General features: G+C 40.6%; 1 protein-coding gene across 1 annotated transcript in view; it reads left to right on the top strand.

Moving 5' to 3' along the window:
* Positions 1-26662, top strand: part of cntn4 (contactin 4) — a 149090-nt gene that overhangs the window by 113828 nt on the left and 8600 nt on the right. Inside the window, exons 12-17 of the mRNA XM_079578548.1 lie at positions 2611-2738; positions 14074-14249; positions 18519-18639; positions 21211-21369; positions 22916-23065; positions 23603-23673. Coding sequence (XP_079434674.1) covers positions 2611-2738; positions 14074-14249; positions 18519-18639; positions 21211-21369; positions 22916-23065; positions 23603-23673 — 805 coding nt within the window. The remainder of the gene's footprint in view (positions 1-2610; positions 2739-14073; positions 14250-18518; positions 18640-21210; positions 21370-22915; positions 23066-23602; positions 23674-26662) is intronic.

Below are 26662 nucleotides of genomic sequence, written 5' to 3'. Positions count from 1 at the left end.
ACTTCAGTGGCTCACCAGTCAGATCTATCTACTACTACGTTTCAGCTTATAAGCAACATGCAACATCAAAAACATGTTGGGTTCAAGTTTGATTCACTGTGTTCTTTGGCAAAGCACTATGAGGCCTCTGAACGGTCAGGACCATTGTCCAAACAGCCAGCCTTTTAGATCTGACTGCGCTCAATCATTTTCTAATAAGGATATGTTTCCACTGGTTCACAACTATTCATTTTGTCCAATTGCATCGTGCATTATTTGTATTGTTTTATATTGGCACTTACTTACTATACATACAGTTGTTTTTAGTCTGCCCTTTGTTTTTAAATGTGCTATAGAAATAAAGATGTGATTGATTGATGGATTGACTGATTGACTTTGACACTGGCATATTTCTGAGTTCAGTTGCAAACAGTGATTTTGCAGCATCTTTACTGTGACGTGTGGTGTTCTGATGTAAAATCCATCCTGTAAACCTGCTCTCACCTTTTAGTTTAGTTTAGTTTATTTCCAACTATAGCGGTACACCTTGATCCTAGTGTGTTGGTTGAAATACGGCAATATGCAGTGTTTTTTATTTGCCAGTTCTCGCTCCTGCTGTTGTATTATGGTGCTTTGACTGTACCACATTCGTTAAAAAGTAAAAGAAGAAACTTTGCTGTTGTTTTAAAGTGGACAGTGCTTACATAGGGTTTTTAGTTTGGCCATCAGGGCAGGTTTTTGCATTGATATCTGCAGTGGCAGCAGTGGGGTGCAGTGATTGTGCTTACTCTGCTCGGGGTTATTGTCACTTGTAACATCCTGGCCCTGTTTAATGGGCAATTTCCCCTAAATTTATCAGGCTCCTGCTTTGATGCCACTAACTGGTGATATGCACCTCGTGTGAGTGATGCTCATTGTATTCAGCACTTTGCTCTGTATCTGCCTGATAGAATGTCTCCACTCAGCATGTGGTTTGTGGGGTAGATTCTCTTACAATACACTGTCTCTGCACTTTCTTATCGGCAGCGCACTTGAAGAAGGCTCTTTGTACGTATAGCACTGGAAGTGGGGGTGTGGCGCTGTATCGCCAGTTCTCCAGCGCGCGGAGTTAAATGCAAAATACCAGACGTCAACAAAGAAAAACAATGGAGGAGGAAATTGTTACTGTACCTTTGTAGTGTAAGGCTGTGTTCTATAGTGTCAGTAAAAAAAACATACATATTCAAAAGCATGCGTTGTTATTTGGAGCAAACTGGTAAATCTTCATGGCCTTTGCTTAATTTCCGAAGCTTAATTTAAGATTGAAGATTGAGAAAGAAACATTTTCGATCCTGCTGGTGAACAGAGCTGTTTAGTGGACACACATCATTCCCTTTTCTCACATCTGACCGGGGCTGTGCCGCTTGTTCAGCCTGCCCACTCAGCACAGCATTCGCACAATTAAAATGCAGTGCGCTGTGATGAGCTGGGCAACCCTTGATTTCCCTCTGCAGCTCTGCTTCAAGGGCACAATTTACATCTCTGCCTGTTATTTAGAAAATGTCAAGTTTAGTTAAGGCCCTTTGCCCTTTTTGAAGAACTTGTGGCTATTGTGTAAAGGGCAGAGAGACGCACCATTGTCCTATATGTGGACTATACAGTGCTGTATTCATCATCAGAGGAAGCAGCTCTATATGTCAGCATTGTCATCCGCCAAATGACAAATGGAACTTAATTAAAGCTATAGAAGTCCTCCTCTGTGCACTGCAGTGTATTCTTCTGCTTTGTCAGCCTTGACCCACAAATAATGCAACTCACACAGATCAGTGCCGAAAGTTTGTGCAGCCTTTTTCAGTCGTTGATAATTTCTCCCATTGTAGTAAAGATCTTTCTGCTTTCGTCCACAGGCCTGGATTGATTGAGTTTAGAAGTCTTCCTCAGCTCGTAATTCAAATGATAAGACATGGGTGGACAAAATACTGTATTTTCTACACTATAAGTCGCTCTGGAGTATAAGTCGCACCAGCCTTGGCAACTACCGGGGCACGGAGGCGTAACTGCACTGTTTACAAGCAGCACGTTCTTCAAGCACCCATTTGCGAACTCGTTCCTGGTACACAAGCCTAGAGCGCCCTTTAGCGGCTGTCTATGAAAATAACAAACATGTGAAATTCGATATTTTATATATAAGTCGCACCTGATTATATTATAAGTCGCACCCCCAGCCAAACTATGAAAAAAGTGCGACTCACAGTATAATCCAGAAAATTTGAGGTGTCCAGCTTGTTTACTTCACCCATGTATTATGTATTATCTATTGACTTATGAGCTGAAGAAGCCTTTGGAGAGAGAGGTGAAACATCCTGACCTCAATTAACACAGTCCAGTCAAAGATATTTCTGAAATCTTTACTACTCAGTGCATAAAGTTACTCACTGATGATTTGGACAAAGCAAGGATGTTCTCAACTTGGGATTACACTTCTAAGAATTGTCTTTCTTGATGACTAAAGAGGCGCTGCAGTCCAATTATAGTGAGAATGTGAAATTGTAGGTGTACATGAATGCTTCTCATCATACTTTATTTAGTAACCGGAAGACTTATTTGTTTTTATACCATACAAGCTAACCATGGTAAAAATGCTCTTCCCAGGGTGAATATTCTGGAGAGCGGCAACCTGCGGATCTGGAACGCGACCAAGTCTGACTCGGGCGTGTACACCTGCATGGCCAGGAACCAGTTTGGGTTGGCGAGCAGCACGGGCAGCCTCACGGTCAAAGGTAAGTTATTTTCCCAGCTTTGTGAAAACCCACAATAATGTAACTCTGATTAAAGTTACATGCATGTCTGACGCAATAGAGAATTAGATCAATCAAAGGATTATTTTCACTTGATGAATCTCGCACAGATTTAAACATCCCGAAAACACAAAAACAAATGTAGCGGACTGGTTATGTGGGGCCAATTATTACACAACACCACAATATAAATCAGGGCTTTCTTATGTTATTGAAAATGTATCATCGGATTTTCTTTTTGAAGGATAAATGCCATAATCATCCTCTCTGTACGGTCTCAGTGGATCTACAAAATACTGCAAACAAAATGTCAGTCGCAAATTTAAAAGCATTTTGGCATGGCATAATTACAGTGTTGCACTAAATAACTGATGATAAGTGCTTTAGTGTGCGGCTGTTGGGCTGTAATCATTTCATTATATTGGGGAGTTCATTTAGTGCTGTGCCAAGGACCTGCTTTAACAATTACTGCGATAAATAACTAAGACCAGGCACTGCTCGAACCCAAATATTGTCCACAACACAATAGTCTTGTAAAAAACAAGGCCTGCACATTTAACACTGCAAGGAGTAAAAGTGCTTCTTCCATTGCTGTGATGCTTATAGACATAGGACCTGTTAACAGATGTGACTAAGCCTTAAAACTTCTGTCGGTGCATTAAACTATGGTCTTGTAGTTTTGTGCTGCCGGGGAACGCATTTGTGGACAGCTCCCGTGACGTATTATACTTCGTTAAAAATAAATGTGTGCAGGGGTATAAATTGTGGTGCGTTGAGCGGCTTTATTCTGTGCACGCTGCTGTTTTTTTCTGCCCCATTTCCAGCGGGGATATTCTTCTGCACCTCCTCTGCCTCCTGGGAGATTTGCTGACATTATTCACTGAACTATAGCCTCACTTTGACCTGGTTTCTGTCTGAGGTGGCTCGGTTCATTTGGGTTATTATTTTTTTATGGCTTGACCTCCCTCTGGGTAGATTTATGGAATTATTGATCCTCGACATATGAGGCCGTGGGGGAAAAAAAGTTCATGCCTTGTACATAAAAGGTGTGCGGCTGCTTTACATGGGTAAGGTGCTCTGTTCTACAGGGAGGGCTGTGTTGTCCCAGTTCCCCCGGTGCTTCTCAAGGCTCAGGGTCTTGTTTGGGTGCACAACTGCACTTTTCCGAAGCCTGGGGCGACTGTATTATCAGTTCAATCCACACAAATGATTGGATTGTTTCTAAAAATTGAAATATATTTGTGAAACAGTGAAACATTTACATTATGTATCAGTTTGTGCTTTGTTAACAAGCCTTCAGGGGATGTATCCATGTCAGTTCTTCGTATATGAGGCTGCCCACTTTATTTAGTTATTTTTAAAATGTTTAAGTTATGATTGTGGGACCAACTTGTATCTGCAGTGACCCCAAGAATCAATTATGTATGGCATTCTGTAGGCGTTTTCTGCTGCCAAACTTTCTACTGTCACAGAGGAGCAAGCAGAGATGCAATGTAAAATATGACAATCAATATACACCATACGGAGGTGAAATTGTTGGTAAAGGTTGAAATGTTTGTATGTGTTTACTGTAGGCAGATAATTTAAAGGAACAGGCCACCGTTTTTCCATACAGAGATGCGTTCTTACCTGAGCTTAGACGAGTTGATGCGTACCTGTCTGGTCCTTGTAAGTGCGCTCAGTCGTGCACGCGTTAAGACCACACAGGTACGCATTAACTCGTCTAAGCTCAGGTAAGAACACATCTAGAGCGTATCGAGCGTAGGTTTCCTCCGAGTACTCCGGTTTCCCCTACCACTAAAAGCATGTACAATAGGATCCATCTCAGGGGCCCAGGACACCTCTGAAAAAGAGATTGTTAATCTCAGTGAGACTATCCTGGTTATTTAAAGGTCAATAAAATAAAATAAAATAAGCAATATAACCTGTGTGATTTTCTGCATTTAGACTGAAAGTTAAGTTGTACTAAAAATAACAACATAATAATAATGATGGCTTACGCGTATTGCGCTTTACAAGCCTGTATTACAAAGTTTTTCAAAGCACTACACTGTAGTCATTATTCATTCACACCATACTCAATGGTGATAAGCTACTATTGCAACCACTCACTCACTCACTCACTCACTCACTCACTCACTCACTCACTCACTCACTCACTCACTCACTCACTCACTCACTCACTCACTCACTCACTCACTCACTCACTCACTCACTCACTCACTCACTCACTCACTCACCCACTCACTCACTCACTCACTTACTCCCACTGTACATGTTTTTAGTGGTAGGGGACACAGGAGTACCCAGTGGAGACTCACGCAGACACAGGGAGAACATACAAACTCCACACAGACAGACCCCCTCCGGCCGGGAATCGAACCAGGGACCTTCTCGCTGTCAAGCACGAGCGCTAACCGCTGTGCTACAATGCTGCGTACCCCTAGTGTGACTGTCTCGTAATACTGCAGCTCACTGTCAAGGATGACTACGCTGTCAGTAATATCACTAATTTAAAAAAAACTAAATTACAACTATTAAGTTCTTTGCAAAATGTGTTGATTCTAATTTGATCTTCATGAGCTTATAGGCTGCATGAAATGGTGCAGAATAAAAAGAGAGATAGAGATGTACAAGGTTTTGAGGGAATAAAGTAATAAATGTATCCAAACAGAATGTCCCACTTGTACAGAGGATGGGAGAAGTATCAGTTGCAGAAGTCTGTTGTTGTTTGCAGGGAGCAGGCTGTGTTTTTATTTTTAGACATATACTTTAATGTGATTGAGAGGTCAAGAGTTTTTGTTATGACTGTGCTGCTTCTCTTTGTCTAAATCCAGTGTAACTCTTGCAGATGTTGTAGAAAAAATGCTAAGACAACGTTAGCTTAAAGACTGTGACTGTTTTTCTTCCTTCTTTTCTTTCTTTTTTCCGCCTTGTCTGGTCCCTGAAATCTCCCCTGGTTTTTCTTGTTTGTTTTTTTCATAATTACGCTGCAGGCAATCAAATTCTGAGTCCAAATCCTCATCTGTCCGCCGCAAAAATGATCATGCAAAATTCTCTCTTAGAATTGCACACTTTTTTGTGAGTGTGTGTTCTCTCTAAACCAATTTATCTATGCATCAATTCATGCTTTTGTGTTTTTATTGAATGCTTTGCTAATCATGCAAAACATTGCTGATAAACTCTATTGGATTTTGCTCTGTGGGTGTGTGTGAGCAGGAAGCAACTATCTCAACTATGGCTCTTTTGTGTTGAATTATGAATGGCAGAAAACAGCGTGTCATATGAATGAATGTGGATCATGTCAAGGAGGCCTGTTCATTTCTGCTGATGCTCACTTTGCTCTATAGACAGTGCCTCCAGGAACGAGTCTGGGAATGATGCGTAATTGCACTGGAGAAAGAAAGTGTCAGAGTTTCTATTTAGGCCTGCGCCAGTACTGTAGATATGACATGGTAAACATGAAACTCAGCGAAGAATGAAAAAGAACAATTACAGGAGTATGCAATGTCTGGTAATAATTATTTTCAGATTTTCATTTATTTATTCTTTATTAAGTTTTAACTATCAACTATATGGTGGATGGTTGTGTATATTCTGTACAGGCCGTGAGCTCACTTCTGCTGATACGTGAAAAAAACAACAAAAAAAAGATCTGGGAAAAGAGCGTAGTTTAACCCGAGAGAGAAGTTACAGAAAGTTTTATGTTTGGGTTCCTGATAATTGCTGTGAGATGTTCAACATTAAGAGCTTAAGGAAGTGAAAACGGACTTACTCTGTTACATGTAAAGTCTGACATAATGGGTTGTTGCTCTACATCTTAAACCCGGGTCTGAAAGGTCTTGGATTGATCAATGACAACATGGAGTAGTTGTCCTTCTCTCATTGCAATAGGAAAAGTATTGAATCAGTGCCACTTAACTATTTTCCACCAATAGTTATGTGTCAGGTCTGCAGCTCGTCATACAAAGGAATCTAATCTTCTTTTACAGCCTCCTCCTCTGCTGTTTCTCCTCCATCGTGCCACATTAATGCTGCTTTCTGCTGCTTATGTACAAATGGTTCTGAATATGATCTCATTCGTCTGTCACAATATATATTGTTTGGAAAATGGTATGGGGCAATTTGCATGTGTTATTTTGTAGAGGATTGAAAACCTGTTTAGCGAGAGAAGAATTTCATGAGCTGCCGTGTTTATTGGAGATGACAGTATTTCATTTAAATAGACTTGATATGGATGCAGACGAAGGCCTGGTGAAAGGCATTAGGGTGCTCAATATGAGAATAGCCAACTCGCATACAGTACAACAAGGTTGTTGTTCATCGCCCTACTCCTGTGGGATTGGATTAATTACACTTGATTGTAGTCAATGGCATGCTGGGACCTGGCCGGGAGTTTAGCATGTAGACCGGACCACTTTGCCATCAGAGATTTAGCTCATTCAGAAAATCGTTGCCCTTGAAATTAACAATGGAGGTTTACATCCGCTTTAGGACAATCTCTCTTTTCACATGGGACTTCCACACATGTAATCTGGGCCTGATCCATCTCTAGTCAGTAGACCGACTTATGCAAATTAAATATGTTGTTATCCAGTTTTTACACAGCGGTCGCGCCTTTCTTTTTTAGCCAACTGCCTTTTTTTATCCCCTTTTTTTCTCCTGTGGACACTTCTCTATTGTGTGAAGCCGCTAGGGTGCCAAAACACTTTTTAATCCAGTTAGCCATGTAAAATAAAGGCTTTTTTTAAACTATTCCTGCCTTTGCTTGTTCACCTTTTAAGATTATGATCCCTGCACTGAAGAGCGCCTGAAGAGTAGGATTTGAAACATTCCTAAAACAAAGACATTATAACCAGGCAGCACTCCTTCAAATCAAATTTGACAGTAACTCACATGGTAGCAAAGCAGTTAGCACTTGTGCTTCACAGCAAGAAGGTCTCAGATTCAACTCCCACCTGTCATTGTGCTCTCTAATTTGTGATTTGCTGGCGTTTAACTAAATCAAACCCTCTTTCTAAACTTGACCAACTGTCTGTTCAAACTTTGATGATTATTTTGTCTAAATACATAATCAATTATAATTTGTGTTAATTTATTGAAATCGGACTAAAATATTCACCACAGCTCACTCTATTGTCTGTACCATCACTGCTGTTATTATAACTGGACCAGCAGGCCACACACTCTGCTCTGTAGCTCCTTCTGACTATTTGTGTTGTCACTCCATAGCAGGGGTGTCCAAAGTGCGACCCGGGGGCCAAATGCGGCCCACAGACCAGTTTTTGGTGGCCCTTGGCCTTCTTGCTGACTTGACACACATCACAGACAGGGTCCTTTTTATTCGAAATGTAATAGTTCTACACAATTCTAGCCTAACAACTAACATTTTATTGTGAGACAGAGTCGGCATGAAGGTTTTAAGTAGGGCGGAACGATATGGACAAAAATACTTCATTTTGTCACTTTCAAAAAAGTCCAAAATCCAGTTTTGATTTATATTATGTTTGGATATTTTATTTTTGGATGTATATCAACCCACCTCTTCTCTGGACATTCCAGTCAAATAACATCTTTGCTAAGTACAGCTGATGTCTGACTCCTGACAGCCCTATAGAAAAATAATGGGCATCCACCTGTCAGGGACAACAGCAGGTTGCAGATGTGCCTTTGTGGAGCACATGAATACCGGACTTTGTTCTGTGTTCACATGGTGCCACTGCTAGTCATGCCTGTTCTTGAGAGACTTTTCATTTAACAGTGCATAATAAATGGCATTCAATGACTGCATCAGAGACGTGCTGACAAAATCATTCTTCAAAGTAGATGAGGAAGCACAAGCAACTTTTAAAGAGACCAGTGGTGTGCTTCAGAATATATTTGAATGTACTAAATTCACATACCTGCTGAGAAGCAACTGTGTTACTGTGTAATTGGTACATTTATTTTGGGTGTAATCTTTACAGAATATAGATTTGTACAACTGTTGTAATGAGGCATATCCACACTATACACTTACGGTATCTGGCACATTCAGATTATTGTGACACAATCATTTTTATTACACAGTGCTTTGTATTGAGCAATAAAATGTCCAGAGAATTTCAGACTTGAATGACCATTGAAAATGTATTGACCATGCATGACCATGCATAACATCCACATGCTTTTATTTGGACTAGAGGGAGTGCTTGTCCCGGTAAATTTATTTTGAAACAGCTCAATTCTTTCAGTTTGCTGCTCTTTGGCATCATGGGTCATAAATGATTCACATTCTCGGTGCTCCGTGTGTGAATACCTACGTGGTGCATACAGTAGAGGAAGAGACATGCTGGCATATTCCTGTCATGGGAGGTAATGTGGGCAGATCATTATTCATGACGGCTGCTGTGCATGTGGGGCTGGAGGCCTGTCGCGCAGCTCACCAAGGAGGACTCATTTGGTGACTGCCGGCTCTCTCTTGGCTCTGGACGCACATATGTTATTGGAGCACACTGTCTGAGGGTCCCCACTGCGCGGCTGTGTCAGGGAGTCATCTGTTAGACTGGCGAGGGGTGCAGGCCGTGTAGGGATGCATAGCAGGTGCAGCTGTAAACACTTTATAACCTGTCATGTATTTCAGGAAATTACATCTGTTGGACCGTCCTCAAGGAAAATTATCGAGCGGAGAATATGTGAATGTGAACAAAGCCTTGTTTGGAACAAGGTGTCTTTTCTCACATTTCACATTGCTGTTGTTGTCTAAATATAGCTCTAAATAACACGCTTCACATTTTGAAGATGGAGACTCAGACAGCTTATCTTTCATGATAAAAATGTGGCTGCGGAAGTGGCAGTGCTCACGGAAAAATGTGCTGTTATTGATTCACCACACAGGAGATAAACAACCATTGTCTTCCATCTGGGGTCACCACGTCACATCATTTGCCTCTTAGTACTTTGCGATTTGCATGTCGAATATATGTTTTACATCAGATCAGACAGAGCCTTTACATTTATCAGGGCCTGATAGAGGAAGAAGGTTTGTGATGTAGATTTAAAAAGGAAAATCTCTATCAAATATGGCCCTGGGTAGCCACGAGGGCCAGACATACCACCATCTTCACTGAACAAGGTTTGGTCAGGGCTGTATGTGATTGTTTGACTCTTAAAACTATTTTAGTCAGCACAAGCGTGAATACTGCTTAAGTGAGCTCCCCAGCACCTCTTTAGTGCCTCTTTAGTTCTAGCATTACAAGAGGCTACTTGTGGCAGCAATAGCTTACACTTCACGCTCCACAACCGGTGTATCTATCTTCATCATGCTGAGGATGACCAGGTTTTTTTTTTTTCCAGCTGGCACCAGGCTGTCTCACTACATGATGTGCACTTGTCTGTGATCTGATTGACCCTGCTAAGTGAGTGTGTTACCATGCTCGTGTTGACATTGGCGGTAGGTAACAAGGCATTAGACAAGATAGAAATCAATCAAATCATGCTTCGGAACCCAGCATGCAGCGGGATAAATGGCCTTCTCGTCCACATAATCTGTCACAAATGATGACAGAGGAGAGTAATAAGGCTGCGAATTCCCAACTTGGTGGTTCCACAGAATCCCTGGAGGCTGCGAGGGCCCAGAAAGTCAAACCACAATGAGATGAGTACACGAGGAGATGATGTAGTCTGCGGCGGAAACAGATGGCTTCTCGTGCTCTGCTCTGATTTGCAGTAAAAATAAATCATAGTATGGTAAATGTCAATCCCCAAAGCTCTTCGGATCTATTCAATGTGGTAGTGTTATCCAAGTATCAAACCCATGGCTATGTCCTATGATTATTTTAAGTCATAGGATAACTTACCTCACACAGCAGAGATTTTGCTGATGCCATTTCAGTGTGTGTGACTGTGTACATTCTGTCTAAAAGCCCATTGAAGCATCTTCTGTTTTTATCAGTTACAACAGTGTTTAGCAATACATGTTTTTATAATATATATATTTTTTTGTATACATGTTGATATTGATTAAACTCCACACGGAATATTTTAACTGTACACTCCGGGATACATGTCAAATGATACATTGTCATACAGTATATATTTCAACCGGGAGCTATTCAGACAAAAACTAATTAACATACGTCATTCTCAGTCTGAAATAGCATGATTGCTTCCAACCTACACTGCAAAAAGTAACTAACTAGATGAGTATAAATGTCTCAATTTGAGCTTAGTAATCAAAATTTGAGTTGTTTTGACGAGTTAAGATGCAGTTGGGCATATGTCCTATATTATTTCACTTGTTCTGAGATGTTTTTGACTCATTTCAGAATCAGAATAGTTTTTATTGCCATTGTTTGAGAACAGGTTCACAAGCTAGGATTATTTCTCAGTAAAACATGAAACATATAACACAGAATTTAGATTTAAAAACAAGCTATAAAACTTTAAACTATAAGGCTTTAGGGAGCATGCATACCTAATATTGAAATAAATAAGATTAAAAAAATTCAAAGTTGAATATTCCATCCTTATTTCAGGTAATTTTCTTTCTTTCCACTGGAGTAAGAAAATTAGTCGGATCTCTTTGGCAATTTTACTTTCTTATTCAATCGAGCGTTACCTTAGATCTAGTCTGAAATGTCCTCAAACAAGTAAAGTAAACTTGGTCAGATCAGGAAAAAAAAAGTGTGAAAACCACTCAAAACGAGATACATTTCCTCAATTCAAATCATTTAAGCCAGTGCTTGATATTGACTTTTTGCAGTGCATATTTTTCAGATAATACTAAAATCTAATTGTGCGCTAAACTGTCATTTCTGATAACAATATATCATACAAGTCTTAAATGTGTTTTATATCTTTTGTGTGGTTGAAATCAGACATTGTACAAGGAAAGGGGGGGGAGGGGGAGCAAAAATCTCCTCCATCTCCTCTTGTAAAGCACTTGAGAACAGCCCTGCTATTGGTCCTTCTGAAGCACTTCCTATTCTTTTTTAGATTTCCCATTTCCTTCCTGCGGTGGACTTCAGATCTTGAGAATTTAAAAAAAAAAAAGCGTTGAATAGCTCTGACATTCTTCCTTTGCCATTTTTTTTTTTTTTTTTGCTATTCAACATTATGCCAGACATGCTCTCATTGTGTACATGACAATACCCAGGTGCTGATAGCGGTCTGGCCAGATATCAGAATAGCACTAAATAAATCACACTGAGGCGAATGCAGGAGTGTGGAGGCAACGGGAGGGGGAACAATACAATGAGAGTATCGAATTCAATCGCAATGAAGACTGCACTGCCGGCACTTTCTACATGAATCTATGCCTGTCCAGGGATCGTTTGCCATGGTTAATTTACCCTGTGATTGCAGCCAAGTGATCACAGCGCCCCCAAGAGGCAGCCGGTGGCGCTGCAGCCCCTCTGCCGCGTCCTTACACATTCTCCCTTCCAATTCTCGCATTCAAGAGCAGATAAGGTTGCGTATTCCCATGTGGAGCCATTGTAATGCACTGCAGGCTTGAAATGAAGCACTGGCTGATGTTTACTGTTTTTCTAGCCGTGCATCGTGGGAATTGGAGGCTGATCTGGGGGTAGTTCTGAGCTGAAGGCAGGGTTTGACAGTGACGCATAGCGGCTTCTGTGGAGTCCCGCAGAGACCGGCTCTGGCCCTGGCTAATACCAGTTATTGTGGCAGCGCGCCCCAGTTTGCCGTGTGTGCTCCATCCCCGTATATCCTTCCATTAGCTCGGGCTGACATGTCCATAAGAATGATAGAAGGGCCCGGGTTTTTGTGGTGCCATTTGCCGGGATAATTTGGGGCTGAGAGTAGTGCCTGATCAAATGTGCCTGCCCTTGTACTGAGTCATTTAAAAGAGATAATTCAAATGAGAAATGCAAGAAATTAAGGTGTTGTTTATTATTTTATTTTTATTTTTTCTGATGACATGATGTACTTGTAGAGATGCAAACCATATGCCTGCTATATATGTTTTATGTTAATGAGTGTTCAATCCAATATGTTTGGATTCCGCGGATTAATAAGATAAGAAGGCCTCCTGTGATTCGAGCTGATCAGGAGTCTGTTATGTCAGTCATGAAGAGGAGAACACGAGAAATAACTGCTCTCTGTGATGGAGACGGCAACCACCCCCTGCATGAGCGGGTGATGAAGCACAGGCACTCCTTCAGTGAGAGGCTGCTCTCGTTCACCTGCTCCACTGATAGACTCTGGAAGTCGTTCTTACCCAGAGCGATTAGGCTTTGTAACATGCATGCTTGTTTGGGAGGGGCTAACTGGGAGAGGTGATAGTTGTATTAATAATAATGCATTGGTTTTATATAGCTCTTTTCTGGACACGCAAAGACGCTTTACATTGCACTATTCGTTCACTCCATACTCGGTGGTGGTAAGCTATTATTGTAGCCACAGCTGCCCTGGGGTAGACTGACGGAAGCGGGGGCAACCAGTCTGTGCCATCGGCCCCTCCAACCACCACCAACCACTCACTCTCTCACTACATTCGTTAGGCTTCCTGGTGTTCCCAAACACCAGGAATCTGACGGGATTGGGCATAGCAAAGGCGGTATGGCCAATAGTATTGTACTACTTGTACAGGCGGCATCTCTGGAGTCACCCATATATGGTCATGTTTTAAAGCAGTTAAGGGGAAAAACAATCTTCAATTTCTAAAATTATTCAAAAACTACTTTAACAAATGCTGAATTATGAATATAGTTTTCTACCAAATAAAGATACAAAGACATGCGGAGGAGCAAATTGGTACATAAATAACACGATGCTTCATGTTAGCATTGTGCTACATGCTAATTCTAGCTTCGACTGCCGTTTTTTTCACTTCTACTGAACAATCTGCTGTGTAAAAAAGCCATGTGGACCCGATTTACAATTGACTTTATTTATGTGTGATAAATAAGTTCATATTCCAACAGAAAATGGCTAAAAACTGTGGAAAATTGTGTTTCCCAAAAGATTCTATTTTCCCCCTCCTCGAAGACACGCCCTCTTCTATGACGCAATGCAATCTTCATCATTTTATAGCAAATAAACATAGAAACAATTCATAGCAGTTTGACTCATTCATTTCCCGTTGACATAACATGATTGCACGGCAACAGTTTAAAATTGTTTACCTTCTTCTATGTCACTTCCTGACTGTGTCCAATAAGGAAGTGAAACTATAAACACCACAAAAACTATATAAACTATATAAAAATTGTGTGTAATGTGTCATATGCACTTTAAGTCCTGCTATTTCTGTCATAACTTTTTAATCTGTTACCTTTATGTGTGACTTAATGTACGTTATTCTTTTTTGTTCCAGAGCCGACCATCATCACCTCGCTGCCCAACACTCTGGACGTGACGGTGGGGGAGAGTGTGGTGCTGCCCTGCCAGGTGAACCACGACCCCTCCCTCGAGCTCAAGTTCACCTGGTTCTTCAACGAGCAGCTCATCCACTTCGGAAGCCACGGCGGGTTCTTTGAGAAAGTGGGAGGGGTAAGTTCCCTCTCTTCTGTTGGGTTTAGCAAAAAAACTCTTCAATAGCTACCGCAATCAATATTTCCGAAAGACACTTATTTATCAGGCCCATCCGCTAAAAATGCTGTACCTACTGCTGTAAAAGTAATATTTACCAAAATCGCTACATCCGGGTTTAGTGGAGAAAAATGCTAAGGTCCAAGTCAGCGCAGCAGCTAAGCTAACCTCCGAAATAGCGTCTTTCGTAAATAATACTGTTTTAGCAGTAGGTGCGTCATTTTTGGCTAATCAGTCTGAGAAATAAGTAGGTTCAGTAACTGTTTGTTTTTAGTGTTTAGTGTTTTTAATCTTTTTTTCTCGCATATTTGCCAGTGTGCTAGGACCCGGAAGTGGAAGTCGTAAAAACGTATAGATGCCCCCTGTTGTTTTATAGAGTTTGGACAACAGTTACTATGGAGATCCCCCATCTTTGCAGCTGTTAGCATACATTTTCATTGACTAACATTAGCTAAAAACAGTACAAAAAGTGGAGAAAAAAGCTGTGGAACAACTCCGTTAGTGGCTGAGTTACTGCTGGTACATCTAACACACTGTGGTGTCCAAGTGTTTTAATTCGAACAATAACTCCAGTATTTTAACTTTTCAAATTTCCATTAGTTTACAATTGCTGCTTTACTCCTTAATGCTTAGCGATATGACGTCACATTCCCAAACTCTATTTAAAATCCTGACATCAAATCCTCAAACGTGACACATCTGAGGCTAAAACATACTGCTTCATTGCTGTGATGGTTCATATTTGTGACCTCCAAGCTACGGGCGTTACCAAGTCAAAGCAAAGTTATGTTGGAAGTGAGATCATCCGTGAAAAGCGCCTTAACTCGTTTTTATTTATGTGTCTCTTTCTTGTTTACTGTACAAGCGATAAAAGAGGGAGTGTGAAAATCTGTAAAGGGGCTAGATGCAAGTTAGCCATTTTATACTCACTACTGCCACCTCAGGTCATACGTGTAACTGCACATTCTATATTAAGCTCGTGCATGACGGCACTTCGGACCCGAATTAACACCTTTTTGAGTGACAGTGCAGGATTTTAGAGGCGGTTGTGGTGAACAGGTCTGGACATTATTGGAACATGTAGGGGGAGGAAAATACATAATTTTAGCATTTTTAAGCTCTGTATAGTCCCTTTAATTGTTAGTTATGGTCCAACCGTCTACTTTACTTTCCTGATGCATGCCTTTTGAGGAAAAAAAATCTATTAAGCATATTTCACAGTTTTTGAGGAATGTTACTTTAACAGTAACAACAACAACTGTCCTGCTATTCACGATGAGTAAAAAAGGCTCTGTAATTAGATGCACAAAGGTATTTTCCTACAAACGTGACATTTTTTTATTTTTATTTTCCTCTTCTAGAAAAAAAGAAAAAGGTCCATGTGATTTGCTACAAAAATAGCACATTCGTTATAATATTTTTATTCCACTGTCATAATTCTTAATTGCTTGTTTGTTTTTTTTTGTCAATAAAAACATAGAACATCATATTCAACCAATGTAGGAGTGTGGAGTGCTGAACCGTCTCCAGCTCCTAAAGTGGGTTTTATAAACACCCAATCACACATTTAAAATTCAATTATGGGCTGCGCTAAGTGGAGACAAAATACAAAATGCAACTCCAAACAATTAACTCCGAAATGAAGTGTCCCTTTCGATGAATATGTTAACTATAATCATGTGTTTTGTTTTGCTTTTTGCTGGAGGATTGCCGCTCACTGATCCCACCGACAAAACCACAGTCTGAGCCGGCAGCTGCAGGCACTCATGGGGATTATTGTTTTCATTTGTCCGTAAGATAATGCCGTACAGTTGTGCAATTAATTCATTTGTTTACTTTTATGTCTTAGGCTTCAATTTGTAGCTTTTTATGCGGTCTATCTAACTGGGCTAATGCCTTCATGGCCTTGATGAAGTTTATCAAAGTACTGTAATCATTTTAGGATCCTTGCTTTGAACAGCTTTTATCTCCTACAACAGATGTCAATATTAGAGATCTCTGGGAAAAGCTTAATACAATACAAAGTGATACAATTATTTGCAAAAGGTGTCATTACATTTTTTTCCTTTTTTCACAAAGGTCAAGAGGCTCCTCCAAAGATTCAAGTGAACATCAATATTATGCCTCCTTCTTTTAGCAGGGTCATAATATATTCTGCCGCAGTGCAGAGGGAAATGTTTGTATCATGTGTATTATTTATGGCCAAAAAAATGCTGCCGGTGGTTCATTTTCAAATGAAATTTACATACCCCACCCTGCACGTAGATCTTCTCCATGCTGCGCACTTAACTCAGCATGGGATTTATACAATTGATCACAGATAATATACTTTTTTGTGGGGAATTACTATTTGCAAAGTGATGTCTGATGACTGTATACTTTTATTTCTGTACTAAATATATAGAGAAATGGATCTGAAATTCAGTGAATCTCAGGATGCCTTATAGTGAAAGTTAAGTCTCAAAATCCTACTGACTAAAAGTTATTTAATGATGGTTGATATCCAGCTTGGGCACTTTGTTCTTCACAATACACTGATTGAGTCTTTACACAGACAGAATGAGCAGATAAACGTGAATAATTAAGACTCAGTTCCTCAGAGCGGCTTTAGTACTTGGTGATGATGCACACTGAGTAGTAGTAGTAGTACAAATGTATTGTCCCCGTGGGGAAATTACTTTGCAGTGAGTGGAAATACACAAAGACAACAATGGCCACAGCAGACAGATCCAAACATTGACAACATACAAAGAACAAACCACGGCCTGTCACTCTCAGTTTGAATTATGTTTCAAAATCATTACCTACATTCCTTAAACCCTGCTCTGACAGACCAGCTGTACAGAATAGAAAAATCACTGTTACTTCATATTGTTGGTTTGTTTAATTGTAAAATGGCTTGTGGCACAAATGACTGCCTGGTCCTGTTTTTAGACAAGGCGGGGCACCTGCACCTTCGACCTGAGGGTAGCAGCTCAAACTCTCTAAACAGAGGATGTTTTGAGTCCAATAATATTATGTCTGCTTTATTTTGAGCTCGAGCAAAATAAATGTCCTGCAGACCCTTCATAGGAACACCTAGGATTTTGCTTGCGACTGCACAGATTTTCCCAAGGGAGTTCTTTTGCGCCTCAGTCATGGCCCCCGTACCAACAGATGATACAGAAAGTCAATGCACTTTCCACAAAAGCACTGTAAAACATTTTCAACTTGGTTTTATCCACCTGAAAGGACACCAGTTTCTTCATAAAATATAGTCTCTGTTGACCCTTTTTAGTGATGTGATCTGCATTTTTGTCCCACTTTAAACCCTAACCCTAAGATCACACACAGATACTTGTGCTCAGAAACGGAATCAATGACTTCTCCTTTTATGATGGTTGGGCTGTATATAATATATGCTTGAACTATATTTGTGTAAACGTTTAGTCGTATCGGAGTTTCCCCACTGGGTTGATGTTTTAAGTGAGAAGAAAGCTCAGTTTACATTGAATGACTAATTGTTTATCAGCATTTAAAGCAGTACTAATTAATGCACCAAAAGGCTATAAGCACCACTGCAGATATTGTAGCATGTTGCAGTTTTTTATTCATTAAATGTCTGTGAGAGTAAATACTACACTGACAGAAAAGACAAAGGGAGAGAGGGATATTGCATATCCAATCACACAATGGAGATCATTTTTTTCACTCAAACTTGGCTGTAAATACTGTTTAAGTGGCGCTAGCCCACAATTAGCTTTGCCCTTTAGCCTGTTAGCTTCTTCTTCGTGATTCTATTAGTGTGTATTGGTGGCTCCGACCTGGAGGCAGTGAAGTTGCAGTTGTGGTTTTCTGGCCAGAGACACCCTTTAACACTTCTATTACCCCCAGAGGGACTATGAAAGGATTTAGTAAGATAAACAAGTTAATTAGTACTGCTTTATTTCCTTATTGACATTATTAGCTGGCTGCAAAATCCTACTGAAACAGCACTACTAGTACTTTTGCTTTGTGACATTTCACTTTTGATAGCATGCTAAGTGCTTTAGTCAAATACAGAAGCATAGGCCCAAACATGAATATTCTTTTTTCTCAGAGTGCTTTACTTCCCATGTGGTCCGAGAGCCAGTCTTATTGTTGAATTACAATGGCTGCCGGCTTACTTTTTGTTATTCATGGGACTACGTGTGTGTGTGCGTGTGTGTGTGTGTGTGTGTGTGCGTGCGTGTGTGTGCTTCTGAATGACAGCAGCATTCGGCGGGGGACATTATGATTCGGAACATTCAGCTGAGGCATGCTGGGAAATACACGTGTGCCGTGCAAACTAAGGTGGACAGCATCTCCATCGCCGTGGACCTGGTTGTCAGAGGTAAGCCACAACAGGGAACGGCCATCTTGCTGCCGCCTACACACTCACTTCCAATGGACATGCTTCAACCCAAATGACCACTGACAGCCCACTCCTGCTACCTATGTATAGGCGTTCACTTGAATTATTAATGCACTGGCGGGGAGGAAGAGAGTCGCCTGGGACAAACTGATGAGGAAAAGGTGGTAGACTATAGATCAAGAGCGCCCCCTAAGATAGAGTTAAGACGAGGCAGGCGGTTGGAAACACAAGATTGAGCATTGGTTCTTAGCAGTGGTTATTATTTGGAAAGTTGCTAGGATCTATTTTTTTGTCCCTTGCCAACCAGTTAAATATTAAATATGTTACTGTAGAAGAAAGAGACTTATTGTTTAATAAATGACAGATAAACAATACAATGTTGGGCTCAGTGTTAATCATCAGTACATTTATTTGCATTTTTTCCCCATCTTTCTACTGTAATACTTTATTATTTAGCGTCTCATTGCATTTCATGTTCATTGTGGAATATTTTAAGATCAACCTCTCACCTTAACTGAGTGCATTTTCTCCAGTTCAGTATTACCCAAATCTAAAAGCTTGCAGCCTATAGGCTAGTCTAGCGCCTCATTTGAAAGCTAAACAAAACTGATCTCAATGGATCTTTTTCCTTGCGTTGTTGCCATGTTGTCATCGGAGTTTTGCCACTTTTCATCGCTTTTTGTTATTGCTCTTTTGACGTTCTTTTAATTGCGTTTTCGACCCATTTTTGTCACTTTTTTATTGCGTTTTTGTCCCTTTTTTTTGCATTTTTTTCACTTTTTTTATTGAGTTTTTGTCGTGTTTTCCTCCTAATTTTTCTTCCGTTTATGTCGCCATTTTTGTTATTATGTCAGGCCTAACACTGATGAGGTTGAAGTTCGAAATATTCTAAATAGAATTGAGAATTGTTTGATGAGGCGCATTGTTTACAAGTAACCATACACACCATATCATCAAACTGAATATCATACATGCAGTACACCAGTGATAGTGCTAAACGAAATCTGAAGCACCTCATAGCCTACCTGCCCCTTTTTTCAAAGATCGATGCCATTAGTATTCTAAGTCAGGGTTACTCAGGTAGTAAGGCCTCGGCTTGTTTTAAGACTTAAAAAGAATCAATAAACCTTAAAATGGATCCTTTAGCAGACAGAAACCTGTGCAGTGATCCGAGCTCAGATAAAGCACGCTCATGTTCACTTGTCAGTACACATTTAACCTAAACCTGCGACAAACTCAACCCAACCCAAGAAAAAGCTGTGTTTGTTTGCCAACAAAATATTATATAATATTAATATTATTTTTCATCTTGCACCCGCTATTTAGCACTCGCCTTGATAAATTACCTTCAGAGTGTATTTAGAGCCATACTGCTAAACATCCCAGGTTACATGTTGCTTTGTTTCAAGAACAGCTTAACATAAAACCCCAAACTTCAATAACAAACCTGATACTAATGCTTGGCAACAAATTTTAAGTAGTGGGTTATCAAAATAAAGCCTAATATGTAAAACCTCATCTTTGGTCAAAACAGAAACACTTCCCTGAAGATGTGCTGGTTATGTCCTGCTTCCATCAAAGTTTTGAGCTAGATCTGAGTTAGGGCTGGGCGATATGTCGATATTTAAGATATACTGATATATTTTTAAATGAGAGATGGAATCAGACCATATCGCATGTACTGTATGGATATAGTTTAGTTTATTTGTTTATTTGAGCAGTTGGAATTCTGCTCAAAAGGAGTGGGCCGAAGCAAAAGCTTATAAACGCCCACCCCGACCATATAGCTCAAATAAGTTTCTAAGTTAACAAAAAGAAACAGATAATCTCAAGCTGATGTTTAAAAAAGTTTATCTTAAACTGAGCACTCTCTCTTTATATATAAATGCTGCCCTCAGAAAAAGATTGACCTATTTTATTTCATAGGCTATTTTTATTTAGATATTTTTTATCACCTTATGGAGCTTTGTTATACAGTGTTTATGTTTACATTTTATAGTGAGTTTTCAATAAAACTACTCGTATTTGGCTTTGACTTTGACTTAAAAGTGAATTTCACAGCTCTCACTTTGTAGAAAAAATATCGGGATATATATCATATCTCGATATTCAACCTAAATGTATCGGGATATGAGTTTTGGTCCATACCACCCAGCCCTCATCTGAGGAGAGGCAAGCCGTTCACAACAAAGACGCTTGTCCTTTTTAGATATTCTTTCACCAATATAACTGCCCTTAAAATGAATGCATGAATTTAATGCCATTCAATGGGTGACATGTTACTCAGCGTGGCTTTGATATGCAAAGCAGGGGTCACTGTATGTACATCTGCAAGAGGAGGTTTCCATCAGTCTATTTTAAACATTCTCAGGCCATTCCTCCTGCTGAAGTCTGAAATGAAATGTTCTGTCTAATTAGACCTCGAGCCCCCGAAGGTTTCGCTGTGAGTTGACTTTGCTGCGCTAGCCGCGGGTGTTAAAATAGCGCTTTGATTTACATGCCCTTCTGCTGTTCTCCATATCTCTGTCCTCTCTCCTGCCTTTTCCCCAGGTCCCCCGGGCCCCCCCACCAGCATCAGTGTTGAGGAAATCACTGACACCACTGCGTCTCTGTCCTGGAGGCCTGGTCCCGATAATCACAGCCCAATTACTGCATACACCATCCAGGCCCGGACACCTTTCTCCCTGGGGTGGCAGGCTGTCACCACAGGTAAGCTCTCCACCCAGCCGTGCCGGACTCCTCGAGTGCAAAGAGAGAGCGAGGGGGGGTGAGGGCGACGAGGAGGGGGGAGGGGGCACGGGGCACGCTCCACTCCATGCCGCCTTGCCAGCACAATATTGGAGATGTAATTTTTATCCCAGCGCAAAATGGTACGCGATTGCAGAGTGACCATTGACCGCCATTTTATCGCACTCCTGGGAGTCCTGAAGCATGGATCTCATTGCGGAGATGAAGCTTGTTGCAGGCCGTGTAATGTGATCGTGTACTTAAGTGATAGCACTGTAGATAGGGGTGTAATTGTGTCTGCATCCTCTCTTAATGGAGCCTTCCCCAGTCATGTGTGATTGGTATTTTGTGCATCTATCCCACACCGTCTACATGCTTTTTATTGATATTTTTTTGTGAGTTATGAACACTATAGTTTTAGTGGCCTCATCGATTTGCCACCTCAGAAACAGAGAGCTGTGTGACCTTGCTTGCAGACAAATAACAGAAAAAAACAGAACTGAAAAACAGGCTTTTAACACAGTGGATAAAAGTAAAACAATCCAGTGAGTGGGAAAAATAAATTCTGTGACTCCTGTGGCCTTTAGAACTAAAATGGATTTAATGTTGAAGCTCATAATCACACCTCAGACTAAAGTAGGATAGTTTGAGCATCCTATTTAAATGTATGGCAACAAAGGAACAAAACTACACAATTAAAGTTACGAACTGAAAACCAATTAAATTCTCTGCTGGTTCGCCATGTCCAATTATTTATATATATTTTGTTTTGGATGCCAATTTAAGGACTTTCGATCATAGAAATGTCGAATGTTCAGTGTACTGTATTTTTCTGTTGGCATTAGCTGTATTAGCCATTAAGCATCACAAAATGTGCAACAAATTTCATACAGGTCAAATGGAGAAAAGTGATTACTGAAAGTTGCCATCGTGATTCCAAGCCATGTGACGACCGTCGATCTTATCCAATTGACACACACAATTGAGACGGTGTGGCGTCCCAGCAGTCTCCAGTCAGCCAGATGTGACGTCACAAACATGTAACGGATTGTGGGAAGCCAAGACTCTTATAACAGCAAGGCCAATTAATGTGTTGCTGAAGTGAGTTACAGATTACTCATGGAGTAAAGAGTAAAAAAAAAGTTATTTAAGTATTGTTAAAACTATAGAACAGGAGCTCTTTACTGTGTGTTTTTATCTCTGGCAGAATTTGTAATTAATCATTTTATTTCACTCAAATTGTGTGATGCAACTTCTCCACAAAATACATTTAATTCAAAACGTTACTTAAATGAACACACGACTAGCTTCTGAACAAAATACAGGAACATTTCATGTGTGGTGGCTCATGGCTCATATTAAGAGATTCCCTGTGTGGTGTGTCCTTGTGAGGGATTACTGTGTCCTCTGAACCTGTGGAGTGGTCATACTGGCCTGTCAGAGCAGAGCACAAACTTCCACTGTGAGCCCCCTCCCCATGTGTTGATACTGATGAGAGCACTGCTCTGTGTGTATGTGTGTGCACCAGTTCCTGAGGTGGTGGGAGGCCAGCGGCTGACAGCTACCGTAATAGACCTGAGCCCATGGGTGGAGTTTGAGTTTCGAGTCCTGGCGAGCAACAGCATTGGGACCGGAGAGCCCAGCAAGCCGTCCAAACAAGCCAGAACAAAAGGCACCTGTACGTACCACATCATTTCTACTGACAGACTTTCTCCTCATGTCATGTTTACATATGAGCTGGAGGAATTTTTTGTTTTTTGGCCAAATGACAAAATCCAGGGTGTCCAAAATATGCCCCAGGGACCAAATGCGGCCCCAGGCCTTTGATATAGCGCTGAATTGGTTCAAGTCCACTTTAACCTCAATAACAAACAGTTTAGTGTGAGAATTGTCATTTAAAAGCGTCTACTGTATTTTCATGACTTACTCAGTGGTAAATTATCGCAATAGTACTGAGGCACAGCAAAAAGGTCTCGAGGTTCGAACCATGTGCAGCCATTCTGTGTGGAGTTTGCATGTTCATCCATAATTGACCTATCTTTTGTGTACTCTGGAAAAGTTCTTATGCCAACATAAGGATCTACAACATATTGGTGGCACAGATTAGTTGGTCTCAGTCTCAGTCCCAGTCCGTCACTTTAGTCTTCATATGGAATTACATGAGCCGGTTACTTGTTGTATGTCAAATCATTAGCTGATATTTGTGCTTCCACAGCCCCGAAGGTGACCCCAGCTAATGTGAGCGGAGGAGGGGGCAGCCGCTCAGAGTTAGTCATCACATGGGAGGTAAGTCCGGCAGCACGGCAATGAAACCTTTCTGGCAATCTATATATACTCTTTAATACCTCACACGCTCCTCAAAAAGATACTTCTGGAGCATTTATACGCTTACTGCCTTGCTCAGTAGAGGAAAATCATTGTGTAATGTAATTGGTTCATATTTTTAACTGGAATGAGTAAATGAGTTGAGTTGTATGAAAATGCATCAGATTCTTGTATTAGTTTAACATAGGGCTCTGCAACCTTTTAGATCTAAAGAGCCAATAAAATACAAGGTTCTATAAAGTCTATAAATCTATAAAGAGTCACAGCATATTATAGTTAGGGTCTTACAGTGAATATAAGGACTAGACTAACACTTAACTATTGCTTGACTAGGACTAAATCAGCTCTAAACGAGTATTGACTCCAGATTAGAATAAGACTAAAACAGCTTTCTCAGACCCCTGTTCATAGCCATGACTCGACCACGCACACCTGTACGATGATGTCAGCAGTATATTCCAGGGACTACAGATGAAAAATAGCCCTTAGGCTAATTCTGGCATATTTGCATGTATAATGTATATTAATATGCACTGTCCCTATAATAAATAAATAAATAAATAAAATATCCAAACAGGTTAAACCATTTATTAGCGATCCGTAGAGAAGTATTGCAGCATGACTACTTTTGGTGTTTATCTGTGACGATATACTTGCTGTTAGTCATCACAATGACCAGGCCCCTGCCCGCGCCTCACGCCCTCCTCACTCGGTCAACGCGGCCCTCCAGGCGTTGCCCACTGTGGCAGGTCATTGAACTGCCAATGTGGGCGTAATATAACAATGTTCTTTTATGGTTGATTTGAAACCACGCCACTCCTATCTACTATCAAACTACTATCCAAACACCTTATAACCTCACTGCAATGTATAGTGTTTCCTTCTGCAGCACACAGGCAATAACTGCTGCTGTCAGTCAGCTGCAGAATGCTTTTGAGGCTTCGATAATTAAACTGAATAAATCTATTCCAGACTTTTGTTCCAATACATTCCGTTCTTTTCTCTAATTTTACAAAGTCACTCTCTCATATCAAGCCACTTCCAAAAGGCTTCCATTTAGTCAAGCTATTCCAAACCATCAGCTCCTGCTGCGAAATGCTTCTCAGCGTGCCTGTTGACGATTCAGAACGGAAGAGTTCAATTAAATATTCACTTGTGTTTAACAAAGCCACTGTTTTGCTGTGCTTTGAAATTTCCTCAGGCCTTTTGGCTTTGAAAGACACAAATGGGGAGAGGTTATTTATAGTCCAAAGAGATTTGTTCACATGCACATGCTAATGATTTTAGTTGCACTGGCTGTTTTTGCTGCTCACTTGTGCCTTTCAGAGCGGTTCTGGTTGTATTATTGCCTCTGTTGTATCAGAATAAGACCAAATTCATATATATTTTATTCATACAGTCCACACCAGCACAGTTGACTGGGCCCTATTCCTGTAACTGCAGTATATATAGGATTATTATTATTATAAGACAGAGCAAACCATGGACAAATTGCAAACTTGTTGCACGATATGGCCACACTATTTCTGCTACACTGAACTTACGAGTGGGGTTGAAACACAGACTAACAGTAAAAAATAACCAGTCTCCCTCATTCTCCAGGGACAGTGGTTCACCGCCTATGGGGTCACTGCATCCATACTAACACAGCAAGGACTTGTCATCTATGGCAGTGGTTCTCAACATTTGTGAGAACCACTGCTTTTTAGGATCAAGTCAAGTTGCTGAAAGTTACTTTTGACGCTTTTGACGCTCATGACGCTTGAGAGAAACTATATGAGAATTACACTGACCAAAACACAAATGTTACACGCTCTAATATCGTCGGTCCATCTTTAGGTTTAATTACAGCTGTGGCACTGTTTCAACAAGCTTCTGCAATGTCAAAAGATCCAGATGTTGCTTACATTCTTCACTAAGATCTTGCATTGATGATAGGAGAGTGTGCGCAAAGCCTTCTCTAGCACATCTCAAAGATTCTCAATGGGGCTAAGATCTGGACTCTGTGGTGGCCAAATCCATGATGCTCCTTAAACCACTCTTTCACAATGTGAGCCGGATGAATCCTGGCATTGTCATCTTGGAATATGCCTCTGCCATCAGGGAAGAAGAAATCCATTGATGGAATAACCTGGTCATTCAGGATGTTCAGGCTCAGCTTCTCTCATTCTTTGGGCACAAATAGTGTTGTTGAAACTTTACCTGACCAACTGCAGTGGCACCAGATCAGAACAGTTAGTTTTGAGCAGGTGGCGACTTTTTTTGTCAGGCAGTTCTTTTATAAAGGTCTGTTTTTGAAGGGGAAAAATGCTGCATCCTGGTTTTCTGCTGTTGCTTTTGCTCCCCTGTTGGCCATGATTTATACTTTATGATGCAAATTTAACCTGCAGGAAAGCATTTCAGTGAGAAGCAAATTTGTGGCACCTGTAATTTCTTATGACAGAACAAAGGTTGCTGCTACAAAGGTTGACGTGAAGATCTTTTTAACAATATTAAAAGCTTGTATAGAAGAATGACGTTGGTTATGGGAGTGGACACCATCTGTACAGAGGTCTCCTGCTGGCTCCACTGCACCACACACAATGGACTAATGGCTCTTTTGTGCTTTGTGTATGAACAAAGCATGCTTTAACTTGTATTTAATGAGAAATGACTCAATGAGATTAAGAATTTCTTCCTCCCAGACCATCCGTGGTTACAGACGCACAGCAGCACACATAACAAGGTTTACTTATAAATATAAATGCATTAGTGTGCTAAATTAGATGTTGTCACGGGTTGTTAGTGTCTTTGTAATGTATAAATTACAGTAAAATCTGTTGGAGGCAAAGATTGAGCTCCATGTTATTTTAAGTATAAATACAAACCTACCATGAGGTTGGATTTACATTTGATGAGAAGAAATTGTGGCTTTTTATCCACCTTTTTGTTCCCTTGGGAAAAAGAATAA

Source organism: Gobius niger, assembly GCF_951799975.1.
Source record: "Gobius niger genome assembly, chromosome: 20".
NCBI classification, from domain to species: domain Eukaryota; kingdom Metazoa; phylum Chordata; class Actinopteri; order Gobiiformes; family Gobiidae; genus Gobius; species Gobius niger.
Note: the sequence above shows the minus strand (reverse complement) of the source record. Positions and strands in the feature narration are given on the sequence as shown.